Raw genomic sequence first — 16,505 nt, 5'->3', positions numbered from 1 at the left:
CCATGATTGCTTTGTGTGTGTGTGTGTGTGTGTGTGTGAACTCCATATGAAAATCAGAGGTAGCTGTGCATGGTTCTGCTAATCAGAGTGCCCTGCGATTAAATAGGAATATATAGAAGATTAAGTGTTATAAAAATGAACATGAAAGATCTCACAGATGGTGAAAGGCAGGCTAACTGCCTGCCCCCCAACAACGAATAGCAGCAACTCTGACCCAGCCTTTGTGCTTCCATAACACTAATGAACTGAAGAATGAGAATCAGAGTGGAAGACAGGTACTCCGAAGAAACAGACAACAAAGGTCAGTCACCCATCAGAGGAAAATGCCACATGTAACCGTGCTTTGCACATTGAGTAGCTCCTTTAGAGTTGTGACTGGTTCTGGCTGAAACCCAGAGCGGATTCAGTATCCCACTGACATCAGAGCCACCAGCCTCCACTGGATTACCATGTTATGCACTTTAAACACTTAGCAGATGGTGATGATGATCATGATGAAATTAGTGAATTGCTCCTTTTTTAAAATGGAGATTAGAAAAGCAAATATTCTTTAGACACTGTAGTGTGTTCTTAATTTCTGTCTTGAATGGAAGATAATTATATAAATTTTCCATAAAGCTTGCTATCAGTGTGCTTTTGATTTGAGTGATGTTTTAAGAACAACAGCAACAGCAGCAGCAAAACAACAATGACAACAGAATAGTATTTGTAACTAAAAGTTGAGTTTCTCATTTCCCTTTCCAGGTGTCACTAATAAGCACTTACTGAAAAGTTAAAAACGGAGAACTGTTATGCACTGGCAATAAGGGAAACTCCACCTAATTTGGAATTTACTGGAGCAATAAAACAGTGTTTAATCAATCCCAAAGTACTCAGTTCATCCATCTTGCCATAGCCCTAGGCTACAGCAGTCAGTTCTGCTTTTGGCACATGGCAAGATTTTTTGTTTTTTTGCTTCTCCTCCCCACTCCTCAACATTTGTTCAAAAGAACAAATGTCAGATTTGTGGCAGGCTGGCAGCTACTATGTGATTCAGGAAGCAAATGGACCTTGTGGACAGAAGCCTTGAACTTTAGATCCAGCAGAGCATGAGGGCATGACAACAGTGCCCTGAGCTACAATTTGGAAAATGTCAAAGTTAAAAAAAAAGTCGTACCAAAATAAAATGATAGAAAGCAAGTCAGGGAAAAATACAAGTACTGTCAGCTAGATAGGGAAAAGTTTAACTGGGAAATTATGACTTCTGCCTCTAGGGGAAAAGCAGCTGCCTGCATGCTCAGCAGGTGGGAGCTGCTTGTGGAAGCCAAGGGTCCGCCATTTTGAGAAGACAAGTTCAGGGTGTGAAGGTGAGAATTCTCATTGCATATGGTGTTGGTAGGGAGAAATCTGCAATGGAATCAAATGAGTTTGGATATTTATGAATCTCACTTGCAGATTCCACAGCAGACTGTTTTTTCCTGAGTCACACGGATTCTGTGGATTTGTGAAGCATTTTTTAAAAAACTTTCCAGGATTCTACACAAATTTAGTTGCAGAAAAATACATTTTTTAAAAAAGCACCACTGGTCCAAGATGCACATTTCCCCCATATGCTAAAGTATAACAATGTGTGTGTGGGGGGGGGGGGATGTGTGCATTATTGCAAGTGCAAATTTGCACAAATTTGGAAAACTGGAAAAAAATCTGTTTCTGTCAATGAGCTGATGATGGAATGAAAAGTACTTGACAAACTATGAAATGTGGATGGAATGGATTTTACAAAATCCATACATGTATGGGTGAGATATTAAAACCACAACACCATGACCTGTCATCTAGATTTTACACAGCAAACTAAATTAGAGTTGAGGCCAACCTTTCCCTTTATTCAAAGGAAACTGCCCCATACTGAGCCAGACCATTGGCCCATCTATTGTGGGGGTGTTGGAGCTCTGTCAGCCCAGGGGCCGGATTCCATTTTGGAGAAGCTCTCCGGGGCTGTATTCCAGCATTGAGTGGGACCAAAGACAAAAGTGGTGGGGACAAAATGCCAGCTTACTTTAGCTTAAAGCTCTTACTGTCAGTAACTAAGCCTTACGACCAATACGGACATCACTTTAAATTATGGCTGTGCACTGCCTCGGGCCGAATCCTCAGATTTGAGATGAGGCAGGCTGGCTTGGCCCGAATCTGGAGCACTACCGGGTCAGCCCACTATAGACAGAAACCTGAAAGATGGCTGCCTAATACATTTCTTTCTATGTTTAAAGGACTGCCACAGTGTATGAACGGCTACACTGGTGAAACAAAATACCTCGCCATTCACTCAGAACTGCATTTAAGTATATCATCATGTAAATCAAATAAAGGTCAGTCTGAACAACGGAAGAAACTGAGCCCCAAGTTGTTTTGCTTCCTGAAGGCAATACACAGGCAAGATGGTGCCCGCCTCCTGTTTCCATGTGCAGAAGCCAACCAGAGCAGCATGTGAATCTTACTTTAATCCTGTCACAGGTTACTGTCCCCCATCACACCTGAGGGCAGGGGGCAGCTGAGGGGGTGCAGGGCAAGCTATGCAGCACCCACAGCTGTATCCTTCAGCATTGCACAATACATTTTAAAGAAATGGGTAACATGCAACAAAATGTTGCAGTATGGAATGCTGCTGCTCCGAACACTTCATTCCAACCCCACCTCCATTCTCTTCCCTTCCCTCAACACCCAGTTAGCATTCCATGGCTTTTAGGCATGCTCAGACTTAACTGGACTCTTTTGGGTTTTCCCCTAAATAGGGTCCCATCCCCCAAGGTGTCTTGTAATTCTGCAAAGCGTGGGGATCCCCTGAGCTGTTGATACCTTCCCCTTGTGCATGGGTGGTACAGTTTGGGCTACACAAAGATAGGCACTCAGAGCATTGTGATCGCTATTAGTATATATGCTACCCTTATCTCCTCGAACAAAAATGCACACGCAGGACAAACATGGAGGAAATATTACCATTAGACGGTGACCAAGAGAGATGATGCTGTGTACAAGCATCAGGAACAGAAAGCGGTTAAAGGTGCAAACCCATCTAGCTGGGTGTTTTGTAGGGGAAGGGAAGGAGGTTGGAGAGACCCCAGGATAGATCATATCCTGGCCTTCCCAGTCTCCTCCCCTCCCTGCCATGACTGTAATTCGTATAAATCTTAGCGATAGAGATGAACTGGATTGGTTCTAGATTTGACATGGAGGCCTTAGAATTAAGGTACAAATCAGCAAGACTGCAAGGTATTCAACACCATCTAAACCAGCGGTTCTCAACCTGTGGGTCGGGACCCCTTTGGGGGTCGAATGACCCTTTCACAGGGGTCGCCTAAGACCATCGGAAAACACATATTTCCGATGGTTTTAGGAAACTGTATTGACTGAACTATGTCATGTATCATCTTTTGTATTATTAAAGCTATTGTTATGTATTATTTTCATTAGCAAACCATCCCATGACAATGGATCGTGTAGAGAAGAACGAAAATAATTTTATGGTTGGGGGTCACCACAACATGAGGAACTGTATTAAAGGGTCACGGCATTAGGAAGGTTGAGAACCACTGATCTAAACAAACCATTTCAGAAGATTTCATAAATAACACTCTACCTGTCGAGGGGTCCTTTCCGACTTACTTCTGCACCACTCCCAGTCTGAGAGTTCCGGCTTTCGGCCTTCCTCATGAGAAAGCCTTCTTTCCTGTCCTTCAAAATAAGTGCACTTCTCAATGTTCCTGACCTCTTCATTTTTATATGTGCCTGTTTTGTTGGAAAGCAGGCAGTCCATGAATTTCTCCTTGGCAAGGTCTTGTTTAGTGTCTGTGCCCACTGTTTTTTTGCACTTGGCTGGATCTTTAAGCACGGAGCTGTCCTCTAGGGAGATGGTGCTGAACTCAATTTTGCTGCTCTCCTTTCGAGTCTCTTTTGTATTCTCACCATCGTAGTTGAGCAAACTGTGGTATGAGATCGAGTTGCCATCATCACTATGGCGGTTGTCATGGGATATCTTATAGATTCCATAACCTTGTTGAAATGACAGATTGAATTCAAAGCCTTTTCTTTTGGCTAAAGAGAGGAAACCAATATTTGCATTAAAAATTAGCTAGAAGCAGTAAGGAGAGCATAAATGACAGATACTAGCATTTTAAATTAAAAATACATAAAAATCAGATTTAGCTTAATTAATTAATTACATTTCTATTCCACTCAATAGCCAAAGCTCTCTTAATGCACTTTATCACAACATATTTTTTTAAAAAAGCAACTAATGTCCCGAAAGATGAAATACGAAAAGATGAAACACCAATGTCCCAAAAGATAAAACACCTATTGCTGATTAAACACCAAGATAAAGGCAGAAGAGTGAAAACAGATATAAATTCTAAGAGTGAATTCTCAGCATGTTTACTCAGAAATAAGTTCCACTAAGTTTAATGCTGCTCACTCCCAGAGAAGTAGATTTAGAATTGCAGCCTAAACATGGTTGAAGTGGTTCTGTACACACTTTTTCTGCACTCGGAATGGGTTGAATGGGTTTTCATGCCACTTCCACCATACTTTGTATGTGTGGCATCACCCAATATTAGTCTACGTATTTTCTTAGGAAAAGAACATAGCGACTTTCCAGATATTCGGAAGAGTGTTGATCAGCCTTTTCTAGAGAGTACAGCATGTGAAAGTCTGAAGCATTCAACACGGCAAATAAATATTTTGACCTCATCATGATAGGTGTCAGAAGAAAGTGGCTTGAACTTGATGACTTGGTATAAGAAAAATGATGTTCTGAAATAGAATTACTCCTATAGAAGTGTTCCTTTCTTAGGTCCCCCTACATATGCCTTTATTTACTTTATTCTGATCTATTTTATTTATACTTCACCCTTCAATAGGTTTCCATGGCATGAATGTTCCTATCTCCCAATGGGACAAAGTTAATCATGGCTTAACATAACTCCCATTGATTGGAATCAATGGGAACTAACTTTGCAATTCTGTGTATGTCTACTCAGAAGTAAGCCCCACTGGGTTCAATGAGGCTCACTCCAAGGTAAGTGTGTACAGGCTTGCAGGATAAATCAACTAATAGGCCCCATTGATTTCAGTAGACAAGGTGCAGATCTGGCCTTAGTTTAGATCCAACCTAATGTTTCCAATTTGTGTCTTATTTTGGTTGGTGTTCTTTTGTGTGTGGCTTAAATCAGCAGATGGCTTGGGGGTTAGCATCTGCTTGAAATGTTTTAATCTAATTTTAATTGAGTACTTTATTTTTGCATTGCGGGTCGATCTAGAAAGGGCAATGAGCATGTGGCACTATCCCTGCAGAATTAAGAACAGCATGCACCAAAATGGAGTGGCAGCATATCTGCTTGGTTCCCAGAGCTCGATCGAGAGCTCTCATAGAATCATAGAATAGTAGAGTCGGAAGGGGCCCACAAGGCCATTGAGTCCAGCCCCCTGCTCAATGCAGGAATCCACCTCAAAGCATACCTAAGAGATGGTTGTTCAGCTGCCTCTTGAAGGCATCTAGTGTGGGAGAGCCTCCCTAGGTAAATTGGTTCCATTGTCGTACTGCTCTAACAGTCAGGAAGTTTTTCCTGATGTCCAGCTGGAATCTGGCTTCCTTTAACTTGAGCCCGTTATTCTGTGTCCTGCACTCTGGGAGGATCGAGAAGAGATCCTGGCCCTCCTCTGTGTGACAACCTTTTAAGTATTTGAAGAGTGCTATCATGTCTCTCCTCAGTCTTCTCTTCTCCAGGCTAAACATGCCCATTCTTTCAGGCTCTCCTCATAGGGCTTTGTTTCCAGATTTCCAGATCATCCTCATTGCCCTCCTCCAAACATGGTCCAGCTTGTTAGCATCCTACTCTCCTATGAGTAGCTTCTGGTATGAGATTGGCAACTGTGCAATTATGACTTTGGCCTTAGCTAGACCTAAGGTTTATCCCAGGATCATCCCGGAGTCGTCCCTGCCTGCTCCCGGGATATCCTGTGTGTCATTTACATGAACATGGATGACCCTGGGATGATCCTGGGATAAACCTTAGGTCTAGCTAAGGCCTTAGTGACATCACTTTGGATAATGCTAGTCCTTCACCCTCTCCCTTACCTCCCTCTTAGAGGAAAAGAGAAATGAAAGGACTAGATCCTAGCCCTTCCAACCAAGTGGTGCTCTCAAGGCCGACAGCACCATCCACATTTTGAAAGGCTGGTAGTTAAGGATGCTGGAGAAATTCAAGGTGGTTTGAATTTGGATTTCTAAGAATCTGATCTGCTGAATCTGCTGCAGACCGGTCTCTCCAGGCCATACGGAGTCTGTGGATTTTTGGGTTTGTTTTTAAACTTTCCTGAAATTTATGCCAATTAATTCACAGGAAAACAAACTTTCCTGCTGAGACATGTGCCATGCTGGAAAATATACATGTGGAAAAGTCGAATGGAATGGGGACAATATGCTAAATGTTACACACTAACGTAAACTATGTAAATTGCTGTAAACTTTCTTGTGGAATTATTTGCATTTTTTTCACATAATGGGGGGGGGGGATTCAAATCCGTCTGTGAACAGATGCCAGAGTGAACAACACTGCGCAATCCATGAAGCATGTGAGATGGATTTCACAAAATCCAGACATATAGGAGTGCATGAGCAGCCCTATATTGAATGCAGAGGATCTCTGAGTCCAGGTTTTAAACCAGGGATGCAGAACTTCTCTGTGCCAAATTCTACTCCAGAAACGCTCTTGGGAGACCACATTTCAGAGGTGGGCTGGGCTGGAAGCAAAATGGGACGAGCCCAAGGGAAAACAGGTGAGGGCAGAAATTCCCCAAATAGTAGCCCAGTTTAGCTCAAAGGCCCTACGCCCAACAAGCATTTCAACCTTTAGAACTGGGGGAAAATGGCACACAAGCTGGAAACCAGCAAATGATCAGTGGTTTGGGGAAAGGCCTTGGGATTTCCAGAAGGCTGGATTGGGACCTCAAAGGTCCAGATTGGGACTTTAGGCCTGAGGCCTTCCACTCCTGCTTTGGACCATCGCTCGCCCCTTCTAACTTCTGGAATCGAGCCAGCTAGAAATGTAAGAAGATGGAGTTATTACTTCCAACAAGTTCACTCAAAGAAATAGAAGCTTTCAAGCTGACGTTGGGGCTGAATTTCTAATGCCACCTTAGTACTGACACACAACCCCTATTTTAAGTGACTGAATTCTGTACGGAACCGTGTACTCAGAGTAAATATCCGGTTTGAGGGGTGGAGAAGCAGAATAGCCTTGAGCAGAAACAAAACAAAAGAAAGAGAGTTCAGGTTGAAATGGTTACATCATATTTGCCTTGCCATCTGTCATACATTTCACTCTGCAAATATTGTATCAGAGCCGGAGCCACGCAGTGTCTGTAGCAACTTGTTTCTTGACACACAGCAAAGACCGCAAGTTGGGATAACAGGTTCCAAAGGATCGAGAGGCAGTATTGGTTCAGAAAGAAAAGCCTCTCCGAGTATAGAGCAGGTTGATTTGGAAGGGTTTTTCATAACAACCATGATGGCTAAAACTTGTTCTTTGGCTGGGGTGGGAGAGTGCTGCCTGTGTAGGCTGTTTGGAAATTTCAGCTTGTTTAGAATAAGGCAACAGGGCTATTTACTGAATAACTGTTCACTAACGTTAGCAAATGAAAGATTGTTCAGATGACACGCTAAACCATGCTGGTCAACTAATTTGGGCTAACCCTGAGGGCTTAGTGTGTCATGTGAAAGGTGCGTGCATAACCATGGTGGCTATATAACCGTGCAACAAAACTACGGGCCTATTCACATGACCCACTAAGCCATGGTTAGGCCATTAACCCTTTTGTAGCAAGTGGTTACTGAGCATATTTAAACCATGGTTATAGAGCCACCATAGTTAGAATGGTTTACATGACATGCTAAGTCATGGCTCACATGACACGCTAAGCCATCATGTTTAACTCAAAGTGCTTAACCACTGTGGCTTAGTGTGTCATCGGAACAAGGTCTAAAGGAGTTATTTTGGATAACAAAGCACCTTAGATAGTTCCTTTTGAGTTCCGACTGGTTTGGAACAAATCCTAGAGTGGATTCACCGTCCCACTGACATCAGAGTCACTAGCCTCCACTACTTGTTCTGAGCCCAATTTGAAGGTCAGTTTGGAACTAATCTTGAGCTAACTTTAAACACCTTGGCTCAGTGTATATGACTGATGTCTAATTATTTTGATCACTGTATTTTTAATTGTGTTTTCAATTGATCCATGTTTACATTTTAATTGAGTCTGGTTTTTTGTAGTCTCTCACTGCCTTAAGTGGCATTTTTGGTGGATAGGTGGAATGTAAATTTAATAAAATGAATTAATGAAGGACTGCTTGCTCCCATATGAGCTTGGCCAGCTGCTGAAATCTTTATCGATAGCCTTGTTCTTCAGAAGTGAGATGAAAGGTTATTCAGCGTCGGCCCATTTTAGTGTTAGTGCCTCAACTATGGGAGTTCCTTAGCTTATCTATTCACCTAGTGCCAAACTCAGCCGTCTTTAGGCACCAAGGAAAAATGATTTTACTGTCTCAGGCTTTTAATGATTTTTATTGGCTTTTAGCACTGCTGCTGCTTTTTAGCTTTTCATCTGCTGCTGGTGTTGCTTTCATTCTATTTATTCATTATTTTGCTGCTAATTGTCTGAGTTTTTGAAGTTTTTTTCCTATGATGTTGTATGTCACCTTGGAAATTGAAGGATGAATGGTGGGATGAAAATACTTTTCAAATAAATCAATGGCAATGTACATTAGACATGAGGACTTGATCCTAAGTTTATATATAAAAAAATCATGTCAAAAGAAAAGCCCCTATAAGCAGCGACCAAACCCAAAGAATGTCACCTGGTGCATATTTAGACAGATGTTAGCCCCATTAAACACCGAGGGACATGTTTCTGAGGAAATACGCATATGGGATTGGAAAAAAATGCACGTGGAAATTTGCTTCAGAAACTGGTCTATAAATCTAGGCACCTAGTCATAAATGTCTGGAAGAGAAGCCCAGTGTTTGGCAGGAGGCAGGAAGACCACACACCGAGCTGTGAAAATTTCTGCTTATTATTCACAATGCACCACAGTCATTAATCTCATCTTTGCCTAAGCATTTCTTGGGAGAAAGCCAGTGTAGCACATAAAGCAGTTTTTGCCAACCTGGTGCCCTCCAGATGCATTGGGCTAAAATTCCCATTACTCTCAGTCTACCTTGCCTATGGCAGTGCCAGCTGGGAATTATGGGAGTTGTAGTCCAACACATGGGGAGTGGGGGCAGGGGAGGTTGGGAACAGCTAGCTGCTAAGCATGAAGTGATAGACTCACTCAGACCACAAGGCCAAGTTTTAATCCCTATTCAGTCATGAAGCTCACTGCGTGACCTTGGTGGCAAGTCACCATCTCTCAGTCTAACTTACCTTACAGTTTTGTTGTCGGTTAAAAGAAACAGGGGAAGCAGCTATGCTTCCCAGAGTTCCTTGAAGAAAGAGCAGGGTTATACTCAAATCAGAACTTACTCTTCATCACGTTGAAGAAGGCTTGCACTGCTTTACAAGTTACTTTCCTCTTTTCTGCCTCCAATGGGAGTTTTCTGTTCATGTGAACAGTATAAAACAGGCCTGCATAACCCATGTTTCACCAAGCTGAATGCCATATATTTTAGCCTCCCATATACTTAAAACCGAGGGAAAAAAGAGAGAAGAGTTCCACTCAATACTGTAAAATGAAAGAGGTCACTAACCAGAACAAAATAATCAAAAGGTGCCAATGATATAAAATAACTATTGTGACAAGTAACACATATTTATGACACAATAGTGGGAACATAAAAATGCAATGATGAATGTCAAATGGTAAAGCTACACCATTTATCACTGTATTTATATGTTCACACCATTGCGTCATAAATATTTGTTATTTGTCACAATTGTTATTTTATTTATCATTGGCACCTTTTGATTCTTTTGTTTTGGTTAGTGACCTCTTTCGTTCACCTCCCATATACTTGCCAGGCAGTAGAACCACTATTTATGACTAGTCTGTCAGCCATCCTACATGGCTGACAGGCTGTGTTTGATTTGGTTGTCCACAGAAGTAGTTCAGGGAAGGTGAAAACAAGTATCAGTCCTGGCAACAACACCACAGGCCCAAAATCTAACTGAGAGATCAAGGATGTTGGCGTGGGTGAAACTCGCACATTCCTGGCTTCTACATTGTGGTGCTCCTGTGAACACACCACTCACATAAGGGGAGAAAAGCACCTTTAGACTTTGTTGAAAAAGACTGCAAAACACCACCACAGCACACAGCATTTTAAGCTTGGGCATATGCTATACTGGGCTTCCCCAGGCTGGACTCCTCCAGATGGTTTAGACTGCAACTCCCAGGATTCCTGAGCTTTGGCCATGCTTGCTGAGGCTTATTGCAACTGAAGTTCAAAACATCTAGACAACACCAGGTTGGAGAAGGTTGGCTAACACCAGAGGCGATAAACAAGTGGCCAGAAGACCTCACTGCTCCTACCATCCCGTCAGACAAAAATAAAATAAAAATGTTTTAACAAAAACATGGCTGTGCTAGCACTACAGAGTGCTAGATGGGCCCAAGTTCACTTGATTTAAAGAGAAATATATAGCCCTCTGAAGCCACTACAGAGTGCTGTATGGGTCAAATTTAGCTTCAATCCAAACTAAATTGGGCCCATTTAGCTAAATGGAGAGCTAACACGGCCATTGTTTTGAAGGGGACAATTCTGGCACCACAGAGTAAGGCCCATTAGGGGGGTCCAGGGGATTGGAAAATGGGCCCTGCAAACCTCCCCCCAAGTTTTTCACCACTGATCTACACAATCTGACCAGTGAGAACAAGAGACTTGTTCAAGGCCATTCCGTACAGGGTGTTTGACCTCTTTCCCCACTGCTTTTCGGTACTTACTCTTGCTTTCTTCTGAGGATACAGTGTAGACATTCCTTCTGCAGTTGATGATACAGCCACAAGGCAAGTGGCTCCAGTGTTCTGACAAGACAAATACTGGGGTGACCGTCACTGCGAGCAAAGTTAGCAGAAAGCTGAATATCTCAAAGGAAAGACTTTGAAACCCAACAGTGTGTTGGACAACCATTTGAATCTGAAAGACAGAGGGATTGCAAAGGAATTGAGTAGTAGTCAGTTGCCTTGAATAAAGCATTCACAATAAATCTTGCACAAAAGGAGGCTAACGGAAATGTTATTCCCCCTCCTGTAACTACTTCCATAGCCTTTTCCTACTCTGAACTTTGGCAAAACTTTAACATACCTTAGCAAATAATGGCATGAAACAGCTAAATATGCAACACAATCCTACACATGTCTACTCAGAAGTAAATCCTATTGATGTCAATGGGCCTGTCTCCCAGTTAAGTAGGTATAGGACATGTCTACTCATGCATAGGCTACAATCTAATACATCATCTGAACAGGACTTTTGATATTTGGTTTATGTTTTTCATCTAATATATCACATTGTCCACTCTAATCATAATTGTTATAACTGGTGTGGTAAGAGAATGTGCACACACACTGGTGTGAGAACCAGTGTAGTGTACTGGTTAGGGTGTTGGACTGGAACTCAGGAAATCCAGGTTCTAGTTTCCACTTGGCCATAAATCTCACTGGGTGACTTTGGATCAGTCACTTACTCTCAGCCTAACCTACCTCACAAGGTTGTTGTGAGGATAAAATGGAAAGGAAGAGGAGGACCATGTAAGATGCGTTGGGTACCTTGGAGGGGAAAAAGGTGGTATTATTATTATTATTATTATTATTATTATTATTATTATTATTATGGCATTTTCATTAGAGGAATTCTATTTACAGAGTCTTGGGGAATCTCAAATGCTCCCCATTTGCTCTCCATGTTTCTACGTTGAATGACCTTTGATGTCCATTTATTCTCTGACCGCATGGCAACTTTGACTTACTTCACATGTTAAACAGAAGCAAACCCAGCTTTGCCCCCAACTGTACATTTAACAGGGAGATGCATCAGATTACAGCTTCCTGATGTGAGTTTGCCGGTACATACGTTGCCTGCACACTTTAAAATAAACTGCACTGTACAAGTGTACACCTAAACATGGAACATGTCAAGTCACCCTGTATTAAAATGTTTTAAAATTTAAAAGGACAATTGAACTATGAGGCCTGAAAATGGAATTTATCAACACATTTGCTCATGTCTTTCAGGGCTTTAATATAGATGTGATGGACTATTTCATGATTTCCTTTTATAATCGCTCATTTCACTATGTATTACATTCATACGTGGGTATATAGAACATGCCTGAGCATTGCTATAGCCTTTATTTCATAGTAACTTTCTACACACATACACATGATATAGATATCTGGATATTTATAAGCATATTAATATAATCCATGGCATAAAAATGGGGCATGGAAATGTGTGTGTGTTTGTGTGTGCGTACATATGTACACACACAGAGAGAGATTTAGATGGCTGCCAATGGAAGTGCATGAGCAAATAAGCCATTTACTCTCTAAAGTGTTTTGTGAACATTCCTGTTCTTCTGGAATCCGTCTCAGCTGAGCTTTGTGACTTTGAATTCTGACAGATGCCGAAAAGCAGGTGTACTAATACAACTCCCATCTGTGTTTCTCAGAGTGCCAGCTGATTCATGTGAAACAACGAACATCGATGCCTCAGCTCTAAGCAGAGAAGGAGCTTTGACCCTCAGCTATTAATAAAAGTCCATTTGAGGTAACGCTGGGAGATGGAGACGCACTCCTGAGAGGCTGAGAATGAGGACTGATGGTTTCTGCAGTGCCCTCAATGTACAGAGTTTCATAAATAAAGAATGAATTCCCTGCCCCCATGGAGCTTGCAATGTAAATTTCACCAATGTGGAGATCACGAGGAGAGAAAAGGAGGGACTGGCGAGTGGACGGCAACATGAAATGTGTGTGGGTAAGTGCAGTTATATGTACTTTTATTCATCCATTCATTCATTTACTGCATTTTTATATACCGCTCAATATTCGAAGCTCTCTGCAATTGCCATCCTGTGTGCATCTACTCAGAATTAAATGGGGTGTATTGCAGCAATAATCACAGCTGAGGATAAGGTTTAAGGTTCAATGCAAAGACTTCCTAGAAAAGGTGAGTTTGAGGAAGGGATCTGAAGAAGAAAAGGGAGATCTCCAACCAGTGGACCCTTAGACCAAGGCAAGAGTGGGACTGAGAAGTGCTGTAGGGTATTGCATGCATGGCAAGACATGTGCATGTCCAAAGGTCTCAAGCAAACTTTGCCTGATCTGCCCTCTGCCCCTGGAAATGCATTAAGGCAGTTCCCAGTAATCCTCATTCTTTACAAATTCATAAGCAAACATGCCCGTTCACTTTTGCGACACATTTCAGTTTTGCAGCCACAGACAACTCACTGACAAAGGGCATACCTTGCAGCTGGGAAAAGGAACCTTTAGCAGATGCTCTGAATAATCTCACACAGTCAATGTGGTGCCTGTGCAGTTCCTTGGAACATAAGCCCTTGGCCCACCCTTCCAGCTGGTTTCATACTTTGAATCGGCAATACATACCTGTAGAATGCTTATAACAGCATAAAACCAGAGCCACAACGTAATTAACCAGAGCCTTGATTATGTGTGGTGATGTCACTCAATGATCACGAAAACATATGTAGTAATACAAGTGAGCTCACCCAGATCTGAATAATCTGAATGCAAAATTAAAAGCCTAGCAATTTCCGTAAGAATACACTGATCTAGGGTCTTGTTAACACAGCGAGCTTGGATAACTAGGAGTTCCAGATCACTGGATTTGCCAGTATACCAAATACAGACGTTACAATAACATCTGCAATTATTCATTGGTGAGGAATCCATTTAACTCTTAGTAGTCAAGTTGATGGTCTAACAGAATAAAAAAACATACAACGCAAATGAGGCAGTAACTTTTCTGTGGACTAATCAGGATCTTAAATGCAGCATGCAAGTTTTCAAGTTACATGGAAAACACTGCCTCGTTTGCTCTGTGTTCGGTGGCCAAAATGCTAAATCGCATCAGGCACTTCCTAACTGGACTTTTACAGACAGAGAAAGAAATTGGGTTTGTTTTTACCATCATCGGGAGCCAAAGAATGACTTTTGTCAGAGCCAGAATCAGCGAGAAACGCTTCTGAGCAAATTCCACGGTGAAGTTTCGGCTGTTGCACGGCTCGCTTTGTGTGCCGTAGCGGTCCGGTCCACCATGGTCAACTGGACTTTGCCGGCTTATCGGGACAGAGTTCTGACAAGTGTCATGGAAATGCTTCGAGGTTTTATTCACAGTGTCTTCTGGAGAAAGGGACAGTGTGTGACGACCAGTGGGTGGAGACCCTGGAGAGAAATATCCTCGGGTGATTTGATGGTAGTCATCATACAGATGATGATGCTCGTCCGAGCACAATAACTGATAAATTAGAGGAATGGAGAGCACAAGGAGGAGGCAGAAACACAACGAGTAGATTATAAAGAGGAATAAGATGTAAGAGCTGCTGCAGTCCGTAAGGCATCCCCAGGAGGTGGAGGTGTAGGTCCCCCAGCCACACAGAGGCAAAATGCAGGTCAGCAAACTGACCATCCAAACAGTGAGAACAGCCCAAATCATGCTGACCGGCCTCTTGTTGGTCCCTTGGCTGCTACCCGCTTTGCTGAGGCTGTAGAAGTTATAAGAAACTATAAGAGACCCCATTAGATTGCTCGAGAAACCCTGAAATAAGTACAGCAATGCCGAAGCTGTGCACAAGGTCGGGGGAAGCATCTCGTTTGTCCAGAGCTTGAGCATGAAGACCGTCACTGGCACCACACTGATCAGGTCATCCACCGTCAAGGAAGTCACGAGCATGGAAATAGTACTTTTGCTCTGCATCCTCAGCAGAGACACCAGCGAATAAATGCCGCCCAGAAGGGCTGTGAACGTAATGACGAAAGTCAAACAAAAGAGAAAAAGGTTCAAAGACTTCTGATCTTTGGGTATATCCATAATTCCCTGGTTCGGGTGGCTTGTCCCATTTAATGATGCATTGCTATGAGTGACCGACATCGTCGTTGGGATGGGAGGGTGGGTATTATTTTACCTTCTCACTGCTTCAGTGAGTTCTCATCTGATGACAAAATTGTTAACTCCACAGCAGATTCCTGATCTTCTTGACCAAGTTCATTCTTGGACTGCATCAGATGTTCCCTTCCTGGATACCTGCTTAGGATGCCCTCGAGTCTGCCCACCGAAGCTCTCACGTGAAAAAAGAAGCATGAACATCAAGTCCCAGAGAGCAAAAGATGCCAACCAAGAAAACAGGGTAATTTCTCCTTTTCTTGTCTCGTTTTTGTTTACCCTGATCTTTTATAATCCTGCTGAGGTGATCAAGTTTGGCTCTTAAAGTCCGATGCTTTCAGCAGATGCCAGAAAACGTGTGCCATAGTGGAAAGAAAGCAGAATACCGGGCTCACGCTGGCGGTTGAAGAGGAACTATAGCAGAAGGGTGGGGGAGGAAATCAGAAGCTCTTTGGTTCGGTCTGCTCTAATCAGAGCTGCAGGAGGGAGGAGTCAGATGGAAGCAGGATAGCAGAAGAGAGAGAGAGAGAGAAGGAGGGAGGGGAGGGGGAGTGTGCGTCTTTCTCGACAGAGCTGCTCTCAGATCAGAAGACAGAACGAGTGTCCTTGCTAAACCACACCTCTGATGCTGACACTTACATCCAATGCAAACAGGGAGACCTGATGCAAGCCACGAATGTCCTCCCTTCTGAGCCCGGGGCTGCTCCGGGGCTGCCTATGGCCAGCTGAAGCATGCTCATTCCTATCAGTGCAACTCTGACCACAGAGAGGAGAGCAGCCACATGGGCCTTTGGGCAAACAGGACAGAGGGAAAAGAAGAGTGTTCCTGCCACCGCCCTCAGGGCAGCTTCTGATGTGCCTTTACAACACCAAAGTCGTTAGTTTGGGGAACATGTGGGGTAGCGAAATTCCCAAATTGACACTCCCAAATTGATCTGCCCAGATAGGCATGTTGCTTTATGTATATTGCTGGGAAATGGGGGCTTCAAATGTAGTGACGAGCAGCAATTTGGATGACTTTAAAAGGGGGTTGGATAAATTCCTCAAGGAGAAGGCTATCAATGGCTACTAGTCCAGACGCCTTTTCGCTACCCCAGTATCAGGAGCAGTATATGCCTATGTATACCAATTGCTGGGGAACATGGGCAGGAGGGTGCTGCTGCACTCATGCCCTGCTTGTGAGTTTCCCAGCAACAGCTGGTCAGTGCAAACAGAATGCTGGGCTAGATGGTCTGATCCAGCGTGGCTGTTCTTATGCTATTGCCCATAACGTTCATGTAACAATTTCTAGAATCAGGCCATAAAGTAGGGTGGGGAATGTGTGGGTCTTGATGGGCCACAACTCCCATCAGCCCT

General features: G+C 43.0%; 1 protein-coding gene across 1 annotated transcript in view; it reads right to left on the bottom strand.

Annotated features, from left to right (window-relative positions):
- Nucleotides 1–15,243, bottom strand: part of GPR149 (G protein-coupled receptor 149) — a 38,714-nt gene extending 23,471 nt beyond the window's left edge. Inside the window, exons 1-3 of the mRNA XM_063131473.1 lie at nucleotides 14,175–15,243; nucleotides 10,973–11,165; nucleotides 3,617–4,071 (exon numbers count right to left, since the gene is read on the bottom strand). Coding sequence (XP_062987543.1) covers nucleotides 3,617–4,071; nucleotides 10,973–11,165; nucleotides 14,175–15,137 — 1,611 coding nt within the window. The 5' untranslated portion in view covers nucleotides 15,138–15,243. The remainder of the gene's footprint in view (nucleotides 1–3,616; nucleotides 4,072–10,972; nucleotides 11,166–14,174) is intronic.
- Nucleotides 15,244–16,505: the final 1,262 nt, after the last annotated feature.

Source organism: Elgaria multicarinata, chromosome 8 (genome assembly GCF_023053635.1).
Source record: "Elgaria multicarinata webbii isolate HBS135686 ecotype San Diego chromosome 8, rElgMul1.1.pri, whole genome shotgun sequence".
Classification (NCBI taxonomy): Eukaryota; Metazoa; Chordata; class Lepidosauria; order Squamata; family Anguidae; genus Elgaria; species Elgaria multicarinata.
Note: the sequence above shows the minus strand (reverse complement) of the source record. Positions and strands in the feature narration are given on the sequence as shown.